This window comes from Myotis nattereri (assembly GCF_964212035.1).
Source record: "Myotis nattereri genome assembly, chromosome: 3".
NCBI lineage: Eukaryota > Metazoa > Chordata > Mammalia > Chiroptera > Vespertilionidae > Myotis > Myotis nattereri.
The window spans coordinates 214743448-214764734 of NC_138077.1; the positions used below are offsets into that span (position 1 = coordinate 214743448).

At 68.3% G+C, this 21287-nt stretch overlaps 1 protein-coding gene across 2 annotated transcripts; it reads right to left on the minus strand.

The window, feature by feature from the left end:
- Positions 1-632: 632 nt before the first annotated feature.
- Positions 633-20504, minus strand: TP73 (tumor protein p73; the record flags this gene model as incomplete). Of its 2 annotated transcripts, XM_081085300.1 has the most annotated exons (11): positions 633-1802; positions 3707-3800; positions 4121-4259; positions 4459-4607; positions 5082-5203; positions 5842-5930; positions 6134-6276; positions 7161-7270; positions 9360-9475; positions 9795-9981; positions 20268-20495. In XM_081085300.1, the coding sequence occupies 11 exons, from the start codon at positions 20493-20495 to the stop codon at positions 1467-1469; spliced, it is 1713 nt and encodes a 570-aa protein (XP_080941426.1). In that variant the 3' UTR covers positions 633-1466. The 2 variants fall into 2 exon arrangements, with proteins under 2 accessions (XP_080941426.1, XP_080941427.1); XM_081085301.1 differs by lacking the exons at positions 3707-3800; positions 4459-4607 and having other exon boundaries at positions 648-1802; positions 20268-20504.
- Positions 20505-21287: the final 783 nt, after the last annotated feature.

Consider the following 21287-nt stretch of genomic DNA (forward strand, 5'->3'; position numbering starts at 1 on the left):
CCCTGGCTCCAGACCCAAGGGCGTCAGCTAGGAGTCCCCAGCCACGAGCAAAGCCAGGGCCACCAGGGCTGTGTCCACCTCCCCCACCGGGGGCCTCACCTGCTTCTGTGCAGCCATCAGTGACAGGGGCACTGAGCCCGGAGTGACCCGCAGGGACCCGGCAAGGGACAGGGACCTGCTGACTGGGAAGCGCCGGACGCCTGCCCCCAGCGGGGTCTCAGCTCAGCGTGCCCACTGGTCAGGACCCCCCACCCCTGCCTGGAACAAGGGGCTGGCTTCATCCCTACCCTGCAGCCCAGCTCCCAGCAGCCCCCATCAGGCGGGCACGCAGAAGCCACCAGGAGGGACCCTCCTGTCAGGCTCCCTCACGGGGGAGGGGGGTCTCCCTGACCCAGCCTCCAACTTGCATGGTCACCCAGGGGAGGGGGTGCTGTTGGACAGGAGGGCTCCCCCCGCCCCGCCCCAGCGCCTCCGGGCGGCCTCTCCATCCGGCTTCAGCCCCTCAAGCCAGACCAGGGCCCCCGGGGGAGCCCCTCAGCCTCTAGCCCTGCTTGTTGCGAGGTCCTGGGCCCCCTGGGCTGACTCCCACAGGGAATGTTAAAAGCGAGTTTCTTTAAGAAAGAAGGCCGATCCACCATGTAGACGGTATCGTTTTATCAAGCAGCGACGGCGCCCTGCCCTGAGGAGCCCGCCTTCCTCATCTACTGATGGTCCCCGAGAGAGGAGGCTGGGGGGGGGGGGGGGAGGGGGGCAGCAGGGCCTTGGGGGGGAGGCAGCAGGGCCTGGGGGAGACAGCAGGGCCTTGGGGGTGCCCCCCCCCCCGCCAGGAGCTCCCTGGGCCCCCAGGAGGGACGGTGCGCTTGGCAATGCCCCCTCCCAGCTTCGCCAAGTCCAGCGAGAGTCTGGCCTTCGTGGGGGCAGGAGGTGGCGGGCAGCAGAGTGGGGGTGGGACGAGCAGTCAAGTGTGCGAGGGGCGGGGGCTGACCCTCGAGTCCAGCGAGGGCCCCAGCCTGGGACACAGTCTGGAGAACCTCCTGGAAAGAAATGCTTTAGACACAACCCTGCGTGGTGGCTCCCGGCCAGCGACCCGGAGACTGTGTGGCCGTCCATGCGTCCATCCGTCCATGCGTCCATCCGCTGGGCTCCTTTGATCTCTAAGGACCACTCTCTGCGGAGCCGGGAGGAGGCGGCCGGCCGTTCTGGCAGTTCCGGCATCGCTGGCTCCGCACACCCTCCGCGCAGCAGCTCCGCGAGCCCCTCCGGGCCAGGCGCACGGCCCACGGCCCACGGGCGGCCTCTCCCGGGCTCTGGAGGCTGGGCCTGGCTTTGTCCCGGGCTCGGCCCCAGGTCCGGCCTCCCGGGGCAGGTTTTGAGCAGAAGCAGGAGACAAAGCCAGGCTCCTCCGCCTCGGTCCGCAGAGGCCCCGGCGCGCTCTCCGCGGGCCCCGGGCCGCGCGCCCTGGCCGGTCAGTTGGCCTCCGCCTCCGCGAGCTCCTCCTTGATGGACTGTCTCCGCGCCTTGCAGTCCGGGAGGTCGAAGCCGAAGTCCGCCCACTCGTCGGGCGCCGCGCCCGCGCCGGGGCCGCGGTTGGGGATGGTGATGGTGTGGCGCACGCGGAAGTGCACCGCCTCCATGACGCGCTGGCGCGGCAGCTCCCCGGCGCCGCCGAGGGCGAAGGCGGCCGCGTTGCTGCTGGAGCGGATCAGCGGCTGCGCCCCGCAGTCGTGGCTCTGCTTCAGGTCCTGCAGGCCCCTCCAGATGGTCAGCCGGAACTGCTCCGGGATCTCCAGGGCGCCCAGTTCCTGCGAGAGCGGCGGGGGCGCGGCCTGGTCGGAGGCGGAGCCGCAGGCCCTGCCCATCCCCTCCCAGCGCGCCCTCTGCCTGGGGACCCCCTGCTCCTGCAGCGCCCCCAGAACCAGGACGGTGGCCAGGGACCCCCTGACCTGCAGGGCCCCCAGGACCAGGAGGGACGAGGGACCCCCTGACCTGTAGGACCCCCAAGACCAGGAAGGAGGCCAGGGACCCCCTGTCCTAAAGGGCCCCAGACGCCCTGGAACTGGACAGTGGGGCACAATAGAGCAGCTCTGCGAGGCCCACAAGGACCGGAGTCTGGGCCCCCCCTTCCCTGCGGGGGGCCTGGACACACCCTGTTTTGGGGGCCCTGACAGAGGTGCCAGGAGAGCTAAGGGGTGAGGCATGTGCTAGGACGGAGCGTGTGGTCACTGCTGAGCTGTGCACGGCCTGGGGCCCATCTACAACCCGCGTGACCAATGCGCGGGGCCCTGGAGGACCTCCTGGCTCCCGGACGCTGAGACCACCGCTGAGCACCGGGTGTCCCACCCCTGCCCGCTCATCATGCCGTGAGGGCTAACACGGCGGGGCACCAGGGACGTGAGTGGACACACAGGCTGCTGACAGGGCCGCCCTCCGAGCGAATGGCCCCGGTCCCTCTGACAAACCCTGTGCCTGGCCTGTGGCTCTGGGCTGGGCTCCGGCGGCCACAGCCGAGCCTCCTGGGCCTCAGCCTGCCCTTCCCTTGGCTAAAGCGCCTTCCGGCCCGGCGCCCAGAGCAGGGGCAGTCCTTTGTGGTTTAGGAGAAACTCGAGGCCGGCTTTGGGGTTAGCCCGTCTGTGCTGAGCTCAGCATGCCGGCAGCCCTGAGAGGCTGCGTTCCCATGTGCGAGGCGCTGACGCTGACCAGTGCCCAGCCCCCCCCGGCCTTTGCCGTCTGAAACTCTAAGCCCTAGAGGCAGCCCCTCTTCCCCAAACCAAGGATAGCCTGGCAGCTGGGCCAGTGATCTCCAGTTGCACCACCCCCAGCCTACCCTGTGCCACCCCAGCCCACCCCTGTGCCACCCCAGCCTACCCCTGTGCCACCCCAGCCCACCCCTGTGCCACCCCCAGCCCACCCCTATGCCACCCCAGCCCACCCTGTTCTACCCAGCCTACCCTGTGCCACCCCAGCCCACCCCTGTGCCATCCCAGCCCACCCCTGTGCCACCCCCAGCCCACCCCTATGCCACCCCAGCCCACCCTGTTCTACCCAGCCTACCCTGTGCCACCCCAGCCCACCCCTGTGCCATCCCAGCCCACCCCTGTGCCACCCCCAGCCCACCCCTATGCCACCCCAGCCCACCCTGTTCTACCCAGCCTACCCTGTGCCACCCCAGCCCACCCCTGTGCCACCCCAGCCCACCCTGTTCCACCCAGCCCACCCCTGTGCCACCCCAGTCCACTCCTGTGCCACCCCCAGCCCACCCCTGTGCCACCCAAGCCCACCCCTGTGCCACCCCCAGCCCACCCCTGTGCCACCCCAGCCCACCCCTGTGCCACCCCAGCCCACCCCTGTGCCACCCCAGCCCACCCCTGTCACCCCCCGCCCACCCGATGCCACCCCAGCCCACCCTGTTCCACTCAGCCCACCCCTGTGCCACCCTCAGCCCACCCCTGTGCCACCCCAGCCCACCCCTGTGCCACCCCAGCCCACCACCTGTGCCACCCTCAGCCACCGCCTGCACAGCCAGACTTGCCTACGCTCCTGAGTGGACTTCAGCCAAAGGCAGAGGTGGGGATATGGACCGACTTGGGGAAAAGGTTTCCCATATTTCACAGCCCCCTTCCCACACTTGAAGAACAGGAACTGGCCAGAGCCCACCCCAGAGGGAGGTGAGAGCCCTGGGCCGGGCGGCCGGGCAGGCGGGCAGTACCTCCAGCGTCAGGTTCTGCAGCTGGTAGATGCTGTGCACGCCGTGGGAGGTGAAACGCTCGATGCAGTTGGGACAGCCCAGGCCTGTGAGAAAACTGCAGAGAGAACCCGCCTGGCTGGGTGGGCACTGCCCCCTCCAGGCGACTCCTGGGCACCCCACCGGCCACCCTGCCACGCGGCCACCGCGTCATGGCCGTGCTCCCCTGAGGCACAGCCTCCAAGGGAACCCCAGCTTTTGTGGGGGACCCACTCCCCACAGTTCTCTGCCTCTGCCTGCTCTCCACACGGCAGAGGGACTGACACACGGACGGCGGGCAGCACGCAGAGGCCGGCCCAGGTCCAGGCCCGCCGCCCAGGAGCCACGAAGGGGCAGGGCCAGTGGGTTAGTGTCAGGGCCCAGCAGCGGCCCACATACCTGACCAGGCTGGGGTCGGCGTGGTAGGAGGGAGGCGGGGTGCAGTGGGACCCGGAGACCATGGGCTGGGAGCCATGGGTGCTGTTCATCTCGCCGTTGGCCGGCAGGGCGTGGCCGTGGCTGTTGAGGATCCCGGGGCCTGGCGGGAGGCGGGGGTCTGTCTGAGGCGAGGCACAGCCTCCCCGGAGCAGGACTGGGCCAAGGGGGCTCCCGTGGCCAGAGCTGCTGCGGGAGGCCCCCGTGTGGGCCCTGAGCTGGGGGGAAGCGTCCTGTCCGGAGCCAGGCCAAGCCTTGGGCCTCCCCAACCCGCCCCGGGGCCCCACCGCCCAGCGACTCACCCATGGGCCCCAGGTTGGGCCCGGCCGCAGAGCTGTGCGGGGGCGGCTGGCCCACCAGCTGGTTGACCGAGGGCAGCTTGCTGACGCCCCCGTGGGGTTTGTTCACCGGCGAGAGGACCGGCCCGTAGGAGGGAGGCTGCAGGTGGCTCCTGCTCGGAAAGTGACAACCGTGTGGGCCAGGGCTCAGGCCGCCGCTTGCCCATCAGTCACCTCCGCCTGGTGCCCCTGCCAGGGGGCGGGGGTGGGGGCCCTGACCCCTGACCCCGAGCGGAGGGTCAGAGACACCTCCCTCCTCACCCAGCCTGCCCAGGACGAGGTGCCTGCTCACGGGCCCAGGCCGCGGGGAGGGCGGTGGGGCGGCTCCTGCCACTGGAGTCGCCCTCGGTGTTGGTGGGTTGGTGCTGCTCTGACCACCCCTCCTCACCCTCCAGGCAGCAGGCATTTAGGGTGCCCCTTGGTGGGAGAGAAATCAGTGCCGGCCGTGGCCACTGCAGTTAGGGAAGGCTTCCTGGAGGAGGGGATGCCAAGCGGGGCCTCGCTGCCTGTGCAGAGGCCGCAGTTCGGGAGGGATGTCTGGCCACGGGCAGCGCCCCCCCGCCCCCCCCAGCGGCGGTGGCACTCACGACCGCTGCAGGAGCTGCTGCTGCTGCCGGTAGGAGTCCACCACCTGCTGGGGCACCAGCTCCATCAGCTCCAGGCTCTCCTTCACCTTCATCAGGATCTCGAAGTTCTCCCGGCCCCGCACCTGCGACGGGAGGCAGCCTCTGCCCAGGAGCCCGGGCGCCTCGGACCCTCAGGCCCTCCTTCCCTCCTTCCCAGGAGGGTGGGCTGGTGTCCTCTGTCCACACAGCCACGCCCCTCCCCTGCCCCTGAGCCTTCACCCCGCCTCTCTCCACCCCTCCCCAGCGCTCAGCACACTCGGGGTTCAGGGGCAAAGAACTCAGCGAATAGGGGGTTTTAGAAGAAGGGACTCCTTCTTGACTCAAAAGTGCAAAGCTCGCCTAACGGAAGGCCAGTCCGAGCCCAGCACGTGGTGACCTAATCCGCCAACTGGATGGTTCAGATCACGTGATACTTGTGTTGCCGTGGGTGACAGTGAGCAGCCTGCCAGACCTAGACTGGGGGGGGGGGGCGGTCCTAATGCCTGCCCCCTCCCCGAGGAGCTGCCTCTCCACAGGCTGAATCCAAGCTCGGAGCTGCAGGCGCAGACCCTCACTTGGCGGAGTCCGCTCTCCCTGCGTCCGCCCGTCTGCTCTCCCCTCATGCCCCTGCCACCTGCAGAGCCCGGTCTCAGCTCCCAGGGTGACAGGCTGCTCCGGGCTGCCCGGTGGCCCCAGCGTCCCCCCCGCCGCCAGCCTGGGCCCCGCAGGCCGGGACACTCACGTGCATGTAGTACATGTCCTCGTCCCCGTGCCGCCTCTTCTTGGCGCCCGTGCCCAGGGCGGGGACGGCAGAGGGGCTCTGCTTGAAGGCTGGAGGGCGGGCGGGGAGGAGGCGGGACAATGCAGACCCGGCCAATGGGACCCCCGCCGCCGCCCCCGCTGGATGGAGCTGGACCCGGCGGCCACACAGGCTCACGACGCCCCCGGGCCTGCATTTTACCCGGGGGTGGCCGCACTAACACGGGGTGGCCCCCGCCGCCCGCCCCTGGCCCCCCGGCCGGAGCCCTGCTCACCGCGCTTGCTGGCGGCCCCGCTCTTGGCGGCGCTCTCGTTCAGGGCCTGCTGCTCCCGGTAGTGGTCCTCGTCGGCCTTGCGGTCTCGGCCGGGACACGCACAGATGCGGCCCTCGAAGGACCGGCGGCCCAGCACCTGGCCACTGGCGGGGAGCAGCCGGGACCGTGAGCTCCAGGCCCCAGCCCTGCCCGCCCTCCCCGCCCAGCTCGGACTGTGAGGGGCCAAGGGGTCGGGACTGAGCGATCCACTGCCCTCCCCAGGCCCAGCTCTGCTCCAGCAGCCCCTGCAGCCCCGGAGGCCCTCCCTCCCCGCGCACCCTCTGCCAGCGCCTGTCCACCCCCTCGGGCCCACCTCCTCTGCCTCCCTGTCTCCACGCCCCTCGGGCCCACCTCCTCTGCCTCCCTGTCTCCCCCCCCCCTCGGGCCCACCTCCTCTGCCTCCCCGTCCCCCCCCCCTCGGGCCCACCGCCTCTGCCTCCCCGTCTCCCCCCCCTCGGGCCCACCTCCTCTGCCTCCCCGTCCCCCCCCCCTCGGGCCCACCTCCTCTGCCTCCCTGTCTCCCCCCGCCTCGGGCCCACCGCCTCTGCCTCCCCGTCCCCCCCCCCTCGGGCCCACCTCCTCTGCCTCCCTGTCTCCCCCCCCTCGGGCCCACCTCCTCTGCCTCCCTGTCTCCCCCCCCCTCGGGCCCACCTCCTCTGCCTCCCTGTCTCCCCCCCCCCTCGGGCCCACCTCCTCTGCCTCCCTGTCTCCCCCCCCCTCGGGCCCACCTCCTCTGCCTCCCTGTCTCCCCCCCCCTCGGGCCCACCTCCTCTGCCTCCCTGTCTCCCCCACCCCTCGGGCCCACCTCCTCTGCCTCCCTGTCTCCCCCCCCCAGCTTGGGCCCACCTCCTCTGCCTCCCTGTCTCCCCCCCCCTCGGGCCCACCTCTTCTGCCTCCCTGTCTATCCCCCCCCAACCTCCCCCCCCCCCGCCCCGGCAGCAGGGCTGCGTCCCTTAGCCCCCCCCCCCCCCCGCCCCCGTGTGCTCACTCGCGGTTCTCCAGGGTGATGATGACGAGGATAGGCCTGCGGTTCATGCCCCCCACGCAGCTGCTGTTGCACATGAAGTTGTACAGGATGGTGGTGAACTCCGTCCCCACCTACAGGGGTGGGGCAAGGGCTCAGTGTCAGCACGTGGGCCCCACCCACTGGGGTGGGGACTCCTGGCCTTCAAAGCACCATCCCTCACAGCTGGTCCTGGCCCTGGGGAGGCTTGGGGGAGGGGGGCATGCTCTGTGGTCCTTTGTCATCGACCCCCCCATCCATCCACCCACCCATTCATCCACCCATCCACCTATCCATCCATCCACCCATCCATCATCATCTATCCATTCATCATCCATCCACCCATCCATTAACCCATCCATCCATCCATCCACCCACCCTCTATCCATCATCCGTCCATCCATCCACTCATCTATCCATCCATCGACTCATCCATCCATCTATCTATCCATCCATCATCCATTTATGCATTCTTCCTTCCTCCCATACATTCACCCTCTATCCACCCATCCACTCATCCATCCATCCATCCACCCATCCACCCACCCATCCATCCATCCATCCACCCACCCATCCTTCCATCCATCCATCCATCCACTCATCCATCCTTCCATCCATCCATCCATCATCCATCCATCCATCCACTCATCCATCCTTGCATCTATCCTTCCATCCATCCATCCCTCCCTCCCTCCCCCATCCATGCAACTATTCACTCATGTGAATGCCAAGCACTGTGCTGGCTCTGGGTACCAAATGAGCTCAGACATGGCCAAGAGGCACAGAGTGCTATGGTCTGGTTGCCTGACCATCGCTCCTGGCACAGGTTGGAGGTCAAGTCCTGGAGGCTGGGTGCGAGTGGGCACAGGTGTGTATGTGCACGGTGTGGGCTCTCCTGGGCACAAGGGTGCCCTGCACTGCCGGGCAGACCCCCGGCCCCAGCACACACCGCCTAACGGAAGTGGACACACAGGCTGCTGACAGGGAGTGTGTGGAGGACTGAGACTTGAACCCAGAACTCCTGACCATGCGGCAACACAAAATGGGAGGTTGTCATGGTTTCCCGGCTCAGAATCTAACCGCTGGTCACTGGCTTAGGAAAACTGAGCCTTTCACAGAACAGCCAGCAGGGGGCAGGAGAGCCCTGCTTTCCAGGCCAGGCCAGCCCTGGCTGGTGAAGGTGGGGCCAGGGTGAAGGGGGAGAGAGGGCAGGGCAATCACACCCAACCTGGGCCCTGGGCCCACTAATCGAAGTGCTGCTCTTAGGCCTGGAAGGCGTGCGGGGGGGGGGGGGCAGGAACAGCTTTTAGGGTCTCGGCTGGTTTCAGAAGCAGGTAGAGGAAAGGAGGGCTCGCTGTCCACCCCGTCCTGGCCCCCATCCCACCATCACCCTCGGCCCCCACCCCCACTTCTCTCCACCCCCAGCTTTTCATCCCAGCCAGGCCCCACATCGGCTCCAAAATGGCACCCCCAGAACCGCTGCCTCCAGGTCAAGGTCCAACCCCCCAGGGTCTCTGCATCCTGCCCATCTCTTGCAGACCCTCCCCCACCCCCCACCTTCCAGCGGTCACCCCTCATCTCCAGGCCCCACAGGTGCTGTGTCCTGACTGGGGTCTCTCTTATGCCCCTGCCCTCCCACTGTACCCAACGAACCCCCGTCCTCCGGCCTCGGCCCTTCCACCCTTGAGTCCTGTGTGTGGGAACAGACAGGTGGGAAGAGGAGAGAGGTGGGGCTCAGTGGTGGAGCGTCGACCTATGAACCAGGAGGTCACGGTTCGACTCCCGGTCAGGGCACATGCCCGGGGGTGGATTCCATCCCTAGTGGAGGGCGGGCAGGAGGCAGCCGATCAATGATTCTCTCTCCTCATTGGTGTTTCTATCTCTCTCTCCCTCTCCCTTCCTCTCTGAAGTCAATAAAAATATATTTTTTTAAAAAAAGGGGGACAGAGGAGGGCTGAGCTCAGAGATCATTAGCCACCCCCACCCCATAGATGGGGACCCAGTGCCCAGAGCGGCCTGAGGGCAAGGGGGCCGCAGGAGCAGGACCTTGGGGTGAGGGGGGCGCTCGGTGCCGTGGACTTCATGTGGGTACACAGGACAAACGAGTCTGCCGGCTGAGGTGACTGCAAGTGTCTGCCCCGCCCCCCACAGGTGCCCGTGGCCCTGCCCACCTGCCCGGCCTACCTGCGGGGGCTCGTAGGGCACCACGACGCTCTGCCTGCCCGTGACCGGGTCTTCCACGTACTGCGAGAGGTTGTTGCCCTCCACGCGGATGAGGTGGCTGGCGGGGGCAGACTGTCCTGCCGGGAGGGGACTCGGCCTCAGAGGTGCCCAGCGGGTCTGGCCACCCCAGGCCAGGTGTGTCCCGCACTCAGCACCTCAGGGCCTGGCCCCTGGGCCTAGGGGGTGGGACGCAGGCCAGCAGCCCTGGTGCCCTGGGGGTGCCAGGCCCAGCAGCCCTGCCCGGCTCTGCTCAGGCACCTGCCCCTGCGGCCCCAGCCGGCCGAGCTGGGAGGAAATGGGGGGACGCTGAGCCCGCCGTCAGCTCATCCCCCACCCCCCACCCTCACCGCCACAGCCCTGCTGCTCCCGGGCACCGGGCTGGGGCTGGGGCCTCACCCTCGTTAAAATCCCGCCCGAGCTCGTGGTTGGGGCAGCGCTTCACGACCTCGGTCACGTGCTCCGCCTTCTTGTAGATGGGCATGGCGCGCACGGTGGTGCCCGGCGGCGGCGGTGAGGACACCTGGATCTGGATGGGGCACGTCTTGGCGATCTGGCAGTACAGCTTCTTCAGCAGTGGCGAGTACTGGACGGGGCGGGGCGGAGGGGGGGATGAGGCCACAGTCCCAGCTCCACACCCTCCCTGTGTGCCCGCGAGGCGCCCCCTCCCCAGGCTCTCGAGGACGGGCTTTCTATGTGGGCCCCACCCTGGGGTGACAAGTCCCACTGGGTCCCTTTCTTGGATGAGGACAGTCGAGGCCAGGAAGGGAGCCGGGGCAGGGGAGAGTGGAGCTGGGAGCCGATCCACCCAGTCTGCCCGCCTGGCTTTTCCTGCCGTGAACCTCTGTGCCGGGCCAGGAGTGACAGGGGACTGTGGGGCCGCGGGCCTCGGCAGCCCCAGCACAGGGGGCAGGAGAGGCCAGGGAGGGAGGCCACCGGGGCTCACCAGCCTACGGGGGTGCAGCCGGGCTCCAAGCGCAGCTGAGTGACGTGCCCATGGTCCCCCAATCCGCGCAGCCCCCAGACAGACCTGGGTCTGAGCCGCAGGGGCTCCCGCCTTAGGAGCCTGGTCCGGCCAGGCGGGCCGTGAGGATGGGACTCGGGCCGCTCCCAGCCGAGTCCAGCTCCGTACACAAGCCCCCTGGAAGCTCGTGGGGGCGGGGCCCCAGTGGTGCTCATGGGGTCTGGACTCCCTGTCAGAGTCCCAGAAACGGGGACCTGCGGCAGCTGGCCATGGCGCAGTCAGGGGGGCAGGGGGCGCTCATGGTCACCCCGTCCCAGGGAGGAGCGGGGAGCTGTCCCTGGTGCTGCAGGGCCCACAGGCGCCCGCCCCTCCCGGGGCTGGGCCGGCAAAAGCAGGGGCTGCCAGGGGTGGCAGGGCCTCACCTGGGCAAGCAGCGGGTGGGCCAGGCGCAGGCAGAACGCGGGGAGCACCTCTCCCTCCCTCCCGCTGCGTCCTGGTGAGGTCACCGCCAATCCGAGGCCGGCCCACTCCCCACTGGGCTCCCTGCCGCCTGCTCACCGGGCTCTCGGGCACACAGCTGCCTGCCCACCCAACAAGGGCCACGCGGCCCTGGTCCCCACACCTGGCAGCATCAGGTGTGACATCGGCGGCCGGGGGTGGGTAGCAGGGGAGCCTGGAGGGCCAAGCCTGGGGTCGAGCCGGTGTGACCAGCAGGAGCCCCCACCCGGGCGCCGGGTGCCCCTCCTCCCAGAGCTCCGGGCCTTGGGTGGGCGCTGAGGACACGGGGCAGAAGGGACAGGTCCCCGCCGGCCTGTGGGAAAGGTCCCGTGGAGACACGCCCTCCCGCCCGCCCTCCCTCCGCTCCTTCCCCGGAACCGCTAGATGGATGTGTTTCAACAGATTCGGAGCCGATAAAATCTTATTTATCTTCGGCTGTTGACACGGAGCCGCCCAGACTTGCCTGCTGTGGGGCGCGCATCCCCCACGCTGGCAGGAAATGCTGTGCCCACACGCTGGGGTATGCCCACCCTGCCCTCTCCGCGCCCCCCTTTCCCTCCTCTGACCCCACCCCTCTCCCCGACGCCCAGTCCTCCAGGGGCCGGCCTGGCTGGGAGCTGAGGTCGGTCCGGCAGGGCTGATGGGGCCTGGGCAGAAGGCGGCGGTGGTGGGTGGCGGGCGAGGCACGGAGCTGTTAATTCCTGGCGCCCACTCCTCAGTAGCGGGGTGCCCAGCGCCCGCCGTGGGCAGGCTCGGGCAGGAGGCGAGTGGGGAGGTGATAATAACTTGTCTGTCATTTCCCAGGGACATGCAGCATCTTGCAAACCGCAAATACCGTTAACCAGCTCGGGCGAATCTGTTACAACAGATTCTGGAAGACCGGGCTGCGGGGGGTGGGGGGGGTGGGGGGGCTGTTTTTTTAATGTTTTTTAGGGCCCACTTTTATCTGCTTTCTGTGCGCGTGTGCGCCCGTGTTCAGAGCCACGCTTCTCTCCACTCTGGAGCCGAGGCCCCTTTGTGGACCCCCCTCCCCAGGGCCCAGACCCTCTCACCCTGGGACGCCCACGGCTGCAGCACGCGGCCCACAGGGAGCCCAGGCCACCAGCTCCCAAACCCAAGCGGGGGTCAGGGATCGTCTCTCCTTCCTGGTGGGGAGGGCTCTCCAAGGTGACAGAAGCCAAGGACACTCGCTCCAGCCCTCATGGGGCCTGTCACCCGGCACTTCCCGGCTCACTGCCCAGCTCACTGTCTAGCTCACTGCCAGCCTCACTGCCAGCCTCACTCCCAGCCTCACTCCCAGCCTCACTGCCCAGCCTCACTCCCAGCCTCACGCCCAGCCTCACTCCCAGCCTCACTCCCCGCCTCACTCCCAGCCTCACTCCCCGCCTCACTCCCAGCCTCACTCCCAGCCTCACTCCCAGCCTCACTGCCCAGCCTCACTCCCAGCCTCACTCCCAGCCTCACTCCCAGCCTCACTGCCCAGCTCACTCCCAGCCTCACTCCCAGCCTCACTGTCCACCTCACTCTCAGCCTCACTGCCCAGCTCACTCCCAGCCTCACTGCCCAGCCTCACTCCCAGCCTCACTCCCAGCCTCACACCCAGCCTCACTGCCCAGCCTCACTCCCAGCCTCACTCCCAGCCTCACTCCCAGCCTCACTGCCCACCTCACTCTCAGCCTCACTGCCCAGCTCACTCCCAGCCTCACTGCCCAGCTCACTCCCAGCCTCACTGCCCAGCCTCACTCCCAGCCTCACTCCCAGCCTCACACCCAGCCTCACTGCCCAGCCTCACTCCCAGCCTCACTCCCAGCCTCACTCCCAGCCTCACTCCCAGCCTCACTACCCACCTCACTCCCAGCCTCACTCCCAGCCTCACACCCAGCCTCACTCCCAGCCTCACTCCCAGCCTCACTCCCCGCCTCACTCCCAGCCTCACTCCCCACCTCACTGCCCAGCCTCACTGCCCAGCCTCACTCCCAGCCTCACTCCCAGCCTCACTCCCCAGCCTCACTCCCAGCCTCACTCCCAGCCTCACACCCAGCCTCACTCCCAGCCTCACTCCCAGCCTCACTCCCAGCCTCACTGCCCAGCCTCACTCCCAGCCTCACTCCCAGCCTCACTGCCCAGCCTCACTCCCAGCCTCACTCCCAGCCTCACTCCCCGCCTCACTCCCAGCCTCACTCCCAGCCTCACTCCCCACCTCACTGCCCAGCCTCACTCCCAGCCTCACTCCCCACCTCACTCCCAGCCTCACTGCCCAGCCTCACTCCCAGCCTCACTCCCAGCCTCACACCCAGCCTCACTCCCAGCCTCACACCCAGCCTCACTCCCAGCCTCACTCCCAGCCTCACTGCCCAGCTCACTCCCAGCCTCACTCCCAGCCTCACTGCCCACCTCACTCTCAGCCTCACTGCCCAGCTCACTCCCAGCCTCACTGCCCAGCCTCACTCCCAGCCTCACTCCCAGCCTCACACCCAGCCTCACTGCCCAGCCTCACTCCCAGCCTCACTCCCAGCCTCACTGCCCACCTCACTCTCAGCCTCACTGCCCAGCTCACTCCCAGCCTCACTGCCCAGCCTCACTGCCCAGCCTCACTCCCAGCCTCACTCCCAGCCTCACTGCCCAGCCTCACTCCCAGCCTCACTCCCAGCCTCACTCCCAGCCTCACTCCCCACCTCACTCCCAGCCTCACTGCCCAGCCTCACTCCCAGCCTCACTCCCAGCCTCACACCCAGCCTCACTCCCAGCCTCACTCCCAGCCTCACTGCCCAGCCTCACTCCCCGCCTCACTCCCAGCCTCACTCCCAGCCTCACTGCCCAGCTCTGTCTTGCTCAGCGGGAGTGCAGGTTGGGCTCTGACAGGGGCCAGGAGCTGGGACAAGGTCACAGGGAAGCCACCAGCCTTGAGAGGAGGCAGGGCCACTTGAGACAACCACCCAGCCTGCTTCAGAGCACGCACAAGACAGCCTACAGGCAGCGCCCAAAGTGCCCGGGGCCGGTGGCTGGGGCCTGCAGGGACCCCCATCACCTGTAGAGCCAGGCCTGGCCCCGGACATGCCAGCTCACAGAGGCTGCTGTGATCCCCAGGACGGGGCTGGGAGGGGACATGCTAACACACCCCCACGCAGGCTGATGGCCGGGTCCCCTCACCAGAGCCCAGAGGAGGGTCAGTGGGACACAGAAACACACAGGCGCTGAGTGAGCAGGGCCCTGTCCAGGGGAGACCACATAGGCAGGGGCAGGAGCTGCCCATTGGGGAGAGGGAGCCTGGCAGCCTGACCCCAAATTCCCCCCCCCCCGCCCAGATGCCCCGCCTCAGGGACCCTCAGGCCTGCTCATCCCGCTGGGCTCAGCCAGCAGCGACGCCTGGGATGCTCAGTGCTGGGCTAAGGTCTGGGGGTGGGGGGGGGGCAGCAGGTGGACGCTGAGCTGACCCAGGAGAGAGGCCACGGCACCAGCAGGTCAGAGGCCACGTCAGAAGCTGGGGCAGCAGGAGATGGCCTGGCCCAGGGCGGGGAGGGGCTGTGGTGGCCGCAGGTCTGGGCCTCCCTCTGTCCTTAGCCCAGTGGTCGGCAAACTGCGGCTCACGAGATTTCTGCGCACAGGCCACGAAGTTTTAATCGCACTGTACGTGCGCGCCCGCACGTGGTATTTTGTGGAAGAGCCACACTCAAGGGGCCAAAGAACCGCATATGGCTCGTGAGCCGCAGTTTGCCGACCACGGCCTTAGCCTGTAGGCCAGGCACCTCCTCTGGCTTCCTCTGGGCCCCGAGGGGGGCCGAGGGTGAGCAGGGTGTGTCCCGAGGCCTCAGGGACAGGGCTGGGCTTGCAGGAAGCCCAGAGCTCCCACTGCACAGGCAAACATGGTGGCCGTGTCCCGCAGGCTCAGCCAGGTCCAAAGAGGGGTCACCCTGCCCACAGATTGCCTTCTGACCACCAGCTGAGCGCCCACAGAGCTGCCCTGGCAGGCAGGCAGGTGCCCGCCCTCCCCGCCGTGGGCCTCGTGGGCAAACGTCCTGGCAGGGACCCGGTGGGGGCTGTGGGCCAGGCCCCAGAGCTTCCCTGGGTGCAGAGGGGCGGAGGCTGGTGGCCAGTGGCTCTGCCCGCCGCAGACTGGGCCCTCCCCTGCCGCCCGGCCCTCATTCCCACCTCGCACATGCTCCCTGGCTGGCCTGGCCTCGTCTGCCCTGGGGATTGGGAGGGCCGGCCCACCTGGGCAGGTGCTGGGGTTGGCGGGCACCTCTGCCTGCAGGACAGGCTCGGAGCCTCTGGCTGCGGCGCGCCATTCTGATTGCTGCTGGGCCCGGTGCCCGCGGGCACCACAGGGCCAGCTCCCTCCCGTGTCCTGCAGCTCCGGGGCTGGCGCTGGCCCAGGGCAGGTGCCTGTGGGAGAGGAGGGAGGGGGCCGGGCCATGGCGATGCCGTGGCCGATGCGCAGGGCCCTCCCACCGCTGTCCCTCCTGCCCCGGAAGCTGCAGGGCAGTCCTTAGTTCAGGGCCCCCCTCTGTGCGGAAGCAGTAGATGAGCCCCACTCCCGGCCAGCGGGGGAGGCCCGGGGTCTCTGTGAGCCTGGGGACCCGCACACCCCGGACCTGTGCGGTCCTTTCAGCTTTTCATTCCAGGTGGAGGCAACCGAGGTTTTCGCTGAACCTCATCAGGGTCCCGGGAGCCCTGGGGCCAGCAGAGTTCCGTGTTCTAAATAGGGGGCCCCTGGCTGCTGAGCCAGGTGCTGATGGGCCGGGTGTGGCCCCGCCTTCGCTGACAGGTGACTGTGAGCAGGGACCTGACCTTTGAGCATCGGTGTCCTCATCCCTGTGGCACGGACCTGTGACGTGGGGGCTCTTGGGAAACAAGACCCTGCAGCCCTAGCCAGTGTGGGTCAGTGGATAGAGCATCGGCCTGCAGACCAAAGGGTCCCAGGTTCGATTTCCATCAAGAGCATGGACCTTGGTTGCAGGCTCCTCCCCGGCCACTGCCCTGGTCAGGGCTCGTGCAGGAGGCAACCCATCGATGTGTCTCTCACATCGATGTTTCTCTGTCCTTCCCTCTCTCCCACTCTCCCTGAAAATCAACGGGAAAATATCTTTGGGTTCAACAGCAACAACAAAAAGACCCAGCAAATAGATGTTTTTCCATCAGACCTCCGTTGTGCCATGTCCCACCCACAGCCCCAAACTATGGGGCTGACGCCTGCCTCCCAGGGCTGTCCCGCGTGTCCCCTGCCAAAACCAGGGGGTGCGGGAGGCTGTAAGTTCTGTGACCCCCAGGCCCAGGGGCTCCCCAGCTGCCCGAGAGGCGGGGTGACCCCAACACAGGCCCCAAGCCGGGTCCTATCCCCGCCAGGGCCGCCTGCAGGGAGCCCGCGCCCACAGCGAGAGCTCTCGTCCCCCTAATGACCCACGTTTGTCTCCACATGAACGGACGCTTCCCTTGGCTTCAAGTGCGCATAACCGCCGCCGGTGCCAGGAGGGATTAATTCCACGGGCGCATTCCATACGCCAGGATAACGCACTGGGGCGCGTCGTGTTGGGGCACCTCCGCGCTCGCTTCCCGCCTGCAAACCTCCCAGCGGCTGGAACGTGTTCTCCCGGATCCAGCAGCGTTGACTCAGTCGCCTTCCACCCCGGAGTCCCGCAGCCTCAGCTTCCCGCCGCCTTCCACACGCTCCTCCTGGGCTGGGAGTGCGGTGCTGCCCCAAGGATGGACATGCGCACACGCACACACGCACACGCACACTCACGCACACACACTCACACACATGCACACTCGTGCACACACTGCACACTCGCGCGCGCGCACGCACACACATGCACACTCACACACGCACGCGTGCGCACACTCGTGCACACACTCACACACATGCACACTCATACACTCGCACACGCACACTCGTGCACACACACGCGTGCGCGCGCACACTGCACACTTGCGCGTGCGCACACTCACACGCATGTACACTCACACGCACGCACACACACACGCACACTCACACACACACAAGTGCGCCAGGTCTGGGGTAGCTGGAGGTCACGTGAGGGCTGCTCCAGGCTGCCCCCCCCAAGGGGCCACACTGTGCCAAACCTCACGGCTGTGCCCCCGGCTGCCTGCCCTGCAGACTGTAGGCAGGACCCCTCGCCGCCCGGAGGCGGCCCAAGGCTGGGCGGGGCCTCCACCCTCACCCAGGCTCCCGCCTGCCCTCAGAGCCCCCGCCCCGCATCTCAGCATCAGCACAGCCGGGAGCAGGCAGAGGTGAGCAGGGCTGGGCGGCGTCCAGACGCCTCCCCCCACGGCTGCTCCTCCCTCTGCTCCTGTGACTCCTGTCGCCTCTGTCCCCATCACGGCCAACCCGCGGGGAGTCCGGCGGAGGGTGGGGAATGGGGACCGGCACCTGGCTCCACCCGCCCCCGGTCCAAGACCCCTCAGCCCAGATGCACCTAAACAGACAAGCCTCAGCCAGAACGGCTCAGAGCAGGTGCTCCCCCTGCACTGAGCAGCCCCCTCCACGGCCTAACTCCCACCTGGCCCTGCCCTGGCCCTGGCCCTGGTCCCTGTTAGCACAAGTCCCTTCTCCAGCTGCTGTTGCCTGAAACCACCTCCTTCCGGCCTTTGGCGGAGGGTGGGCTTGTCAGAACCCTGGGCAGCGACCGGGAGAGGCCTGCGCACGTGTGCATGTGTCCATCTGCATGTATGCACGGTGCTTGCACGTGCGTGCACCTGAGTGGTGTTTGCGTGTGTGCACACGTGTGCGTTGTTTGTATTTGTGCACACACGCACATGCCTGTGAGCTGCGGGCTCCAGACCCCTGGTGCCTAAGGAACAGGCGTGAGACATAAAGTCTCAGAGCAGATGCCCCCCACGGCCCCCGGGGCCAGGCAGAGGCCAAAGGCCCGGTTCACAGCTGTGGCCCCCTGGGGCGGCGAGGGTGTGTTTCCTGCGCAGGAAGAGGAGTGAAGGCAGCAGTCAATCGGAATGGCACTTGAGAAAAATATGAGTTATCTATCAGTTACCAGCCGGCCGGCGTGGCGCGGGGCCCAGGCAGCAAGTCCGGGCAGCGCCCGCTCAGCGAGCCCCCAGAGCTGTGAGCAGGCGGCCAGCCTGGCGGCCCTGAACTGTGCGTGGGCCTGCCCACCCCTCCCCGGGCCAGCGAGGGAACGGTGGGGGGTCTGCTCCCTGAGGGCCGAGGTGCCAAAAATCTCATTACCAATGTTTGTCCCCCCACAGCCCCTGCACCCCTGAGGCCGGGGGGTGGGGGGCGGAGCGCCTGGGCCTGGCAGCAGCAGCAGCTCAGCTGCGAGAGCGGAGCCTCGAGCCCAGCAGGAGGGATGGGGTGACATCCTTGCGTGGGAGTCGGGGGACAGGGGACGGGGACGGGGGACAGGGGCTGTCGCGCGGAGGTAGAGCAGTGGGCACAGGTTGCCTTGCCTGCCCCTGGTGTGGCTGGCGGGGCTGCCTCCATTCTGGGCGGACCACCCCTGAGGACACTTACTGCTGAGAGAACTATGACCAAGCCATGCCCTCCGGGGGCCACTCCGCTGGCAGCGGCGGTGGCGGCACCCAGGAGGGTGGCAGAGGCCAGATGGGGAGGCAGCCAACAGACGGGCAGCACCTGTCCCCCCGGGGCCAGCACAGACCTCGCGGCCCTCCAAGCCGCACACACAGGAGACACCCTCCCGCATCCTCAGACAGCGGACAGGCAGGGAGCCAGGGCCCCCCGCCCCCCCAGCCGCCCCGTTCCTGCCGGGACCCCAGGGACCAGTTGCTCAGGCCCTGATGGCAGAATGAGTGCGGACGGGACCGGGATGCTGCCCCTCCCAGGGGAGAGAAGGGCTCAGGGAACAAGGGTGACCTCGGAACCGGAGGGGAGTGAACCTCTTCTTGCCAGAGGCGTGCAAGCGTGAGGATGCACCCAGCTGTGCCTGCCCCGAGCCCCCTTTGAGCCTCGTCGCCCTCTCTGCAAGGAGCGTGGGAGAGACAATCTACAGGTGAGGAGCCGGGCACAGCGGGCCCTGCCCTCCCAGCCCACGGCGGCCCTGGCGTCGGCCTGAGCCTGAGCTCAGTGAGGGGCTGGCCCCCGGGGGAGGCCACAGCCCGAGCAGGGGCCAGAAACAGCGGCAGGGGGACCAGACCCGGGACTGGCCCCACAGAGCCTGACCCAGGGTCCCTGTGGCCCCGCCCCACCGGCATCGTCTCCCCCACCCCCAGGAGCGTGGGAAAACCACAGCCTCACCCTCAGGGCAGTGGGTTCTTAAAGTGGCAGAGCATGGGGTCACCTGCTCACTGCTCCTGGGGGGCAGGACAGACACCCCGCATAGACCTCCTGATCGGTTCCCGTTTCCAGGTGGTGTAAGCACGGCCTACTCCCTGGAGGAGGTGGCGTTGCCAGGTGTCCCCGGAATGGGTGCCAGGGCCCGACTCATTCTCCCCCTTTTGGGGGGTGGACAGGAGACCCAGAGGGCCTTGCGGCTGCCTCCCCCCTCCCCCGATGCCCTGTGTGCCCTGCCCTTGGAGGGGGGCCTGAGGTCTGCCTGGGGGCTTGGCATCCCTGTTGGCAGGCAGCCCCTCCTGTCTCGGCCGCAATGTGGTGAGGAACTCAGGGCTGAGCCCAGTCCCTGGCTCCCCAGGCCGACACCCCACCTACCATCTGCACACTCCAGGGAAGGCGTCTTCCCTCCCCATGACTCAGTTTCCCTGGCTGTAAAACAGGACAATGGCAGATTCTACCTTGTGGGTTGCTGAGTGGTTTCATGAGTTCATGGAAACTCAGGCGCTCAGCCAGGGCCCAGCTGCGGGGTCAGGTGCGCGGGACGGTATGCACTCTGGCTCACTCCCCCTGGTCAGACCTGGAGTCCGTGGCAGCGGGTTCTCCTGATGTCCCTGCCTCACGGCCGTGCGTGGAGATGACAGCCCGGAGGCCACGCGCCGGGCAAAGCCCACATCCGCCAACGACCAGCTCCCCGGTGCCGACCTCCCACTGCCCGGAGGAGGAGCCTCCATGCACCGGCCCAGGTGGCTCCTGGCAGCAGAGCCGCATGCCCCCTGCCCATCCCGGACAGGTGCAAACCAGAGCCCCCACCTCAGCACAGGAATGCCGGCCCGACAGCCTCGACAGTCTCGGCGAGGGCGGTCAGCCTCCGCCCCATGGACCTCCCCGGGAGCCACATCCATGCCCCCTCCCCCCGCCCTCGGGAGGCTGGCCGGCTCTGGCCGCACGTCCGAGGGGTGGGCACACCCACACTGCCCAGCCCCGAGACACGCCTCCTGCCGACGCTCCTCCCGTGGGGCGGCCCGGGCCAGGTGGGAACCTGTGTGGACAGCCGGACCGCCAGCACCCCGCTCGACCTCCCTCGCGCCCAGGACGTGTCTCCCACCGCCCCGCGCCCCCCGATGCCCGCTGGGGGCGGGGCACTCACGGTCCAGGTGGCGGACTTGGCGGTGCTGGACTGCTGGAAGGTGACGTCGAAGTGGTGGGGCCCGGGGTAGTCGGCGTTGGAGGGGATGACGGGCGCGGGCGACATGGTGTCGAAGGTGGAGCTGGGCTGCGCGTACGGGGAGTGGGTGGGCACGCTGGCCGCGTGCTCGGCGGGGTAGGGGCTGGCCGGGGCTGCGCGGCCGCTCATCTGGTCCATGGTGCTGCTCATCAGATTGAACTGGGCCTGGCGGGAAGCGGAGGAGGGAGGGGGCCCGCCGTCAGGCTGGAGAGCGCGCCCGTCCCGTCTGGGAGGTGTCCTGTTACAGCAGCCTTAAAGGGCCAGCCGCTCCGTCATCCCAAATATTTCCCCGGCCCCCCCCCCCCGACAGGTCACTACTTGTGTGGGGATAAACTGACATATTCACCTCACCCTCCCCTCCATCCGCTCCGGTGCCAGGCCCTGGGCTCCCCGCGCACCTGGAGGCAGCTGCCTGGGGGGTGGCCCAGCCCCGGCACCAGCCCTGCTGTCCTCCCTTCTGTCCCCCTGTCACAGCTCACGTGGGAGACCCCAGCGCCCCGGAACCAGGCCGTCGGGGCCCCCATCCTACAGGGTAGACACACCCCGGGCTCTGGGGCGGGGGGTGCCTGGGAGGCGCTGGGGAACAGGTTTGCCCCCTGGGTCCGCATGCAGGAGGTGGGGCTGGGGTGGGGACTGAAGGCCAGAGGCTGAGCCAAAGCCTCTCCCAGGGCCCTGAGAGCTGGGCTGCCTCCTGCGGGGACACCCGCCGCCCCCCCCCCGCCCCCCCACCCTGCCCCCCCAGCTGTGTCTCCTGCTGGCAGTTCCCCATGGGCACACCCTCTGCCCACCCGCACCCAGGCCGGCTCCTCCCCAGGCTACACAGCGGGGAACAGGCTCCGAGCTCCTGTGGGTGTGGCCCTGGGCCACCCTCTGTGGGGTCCAGGGACCAGGGACGGGGCAGCCCCCACCAGGAGCTTAAGGGCAAGGGAGGGGGCACTGCCC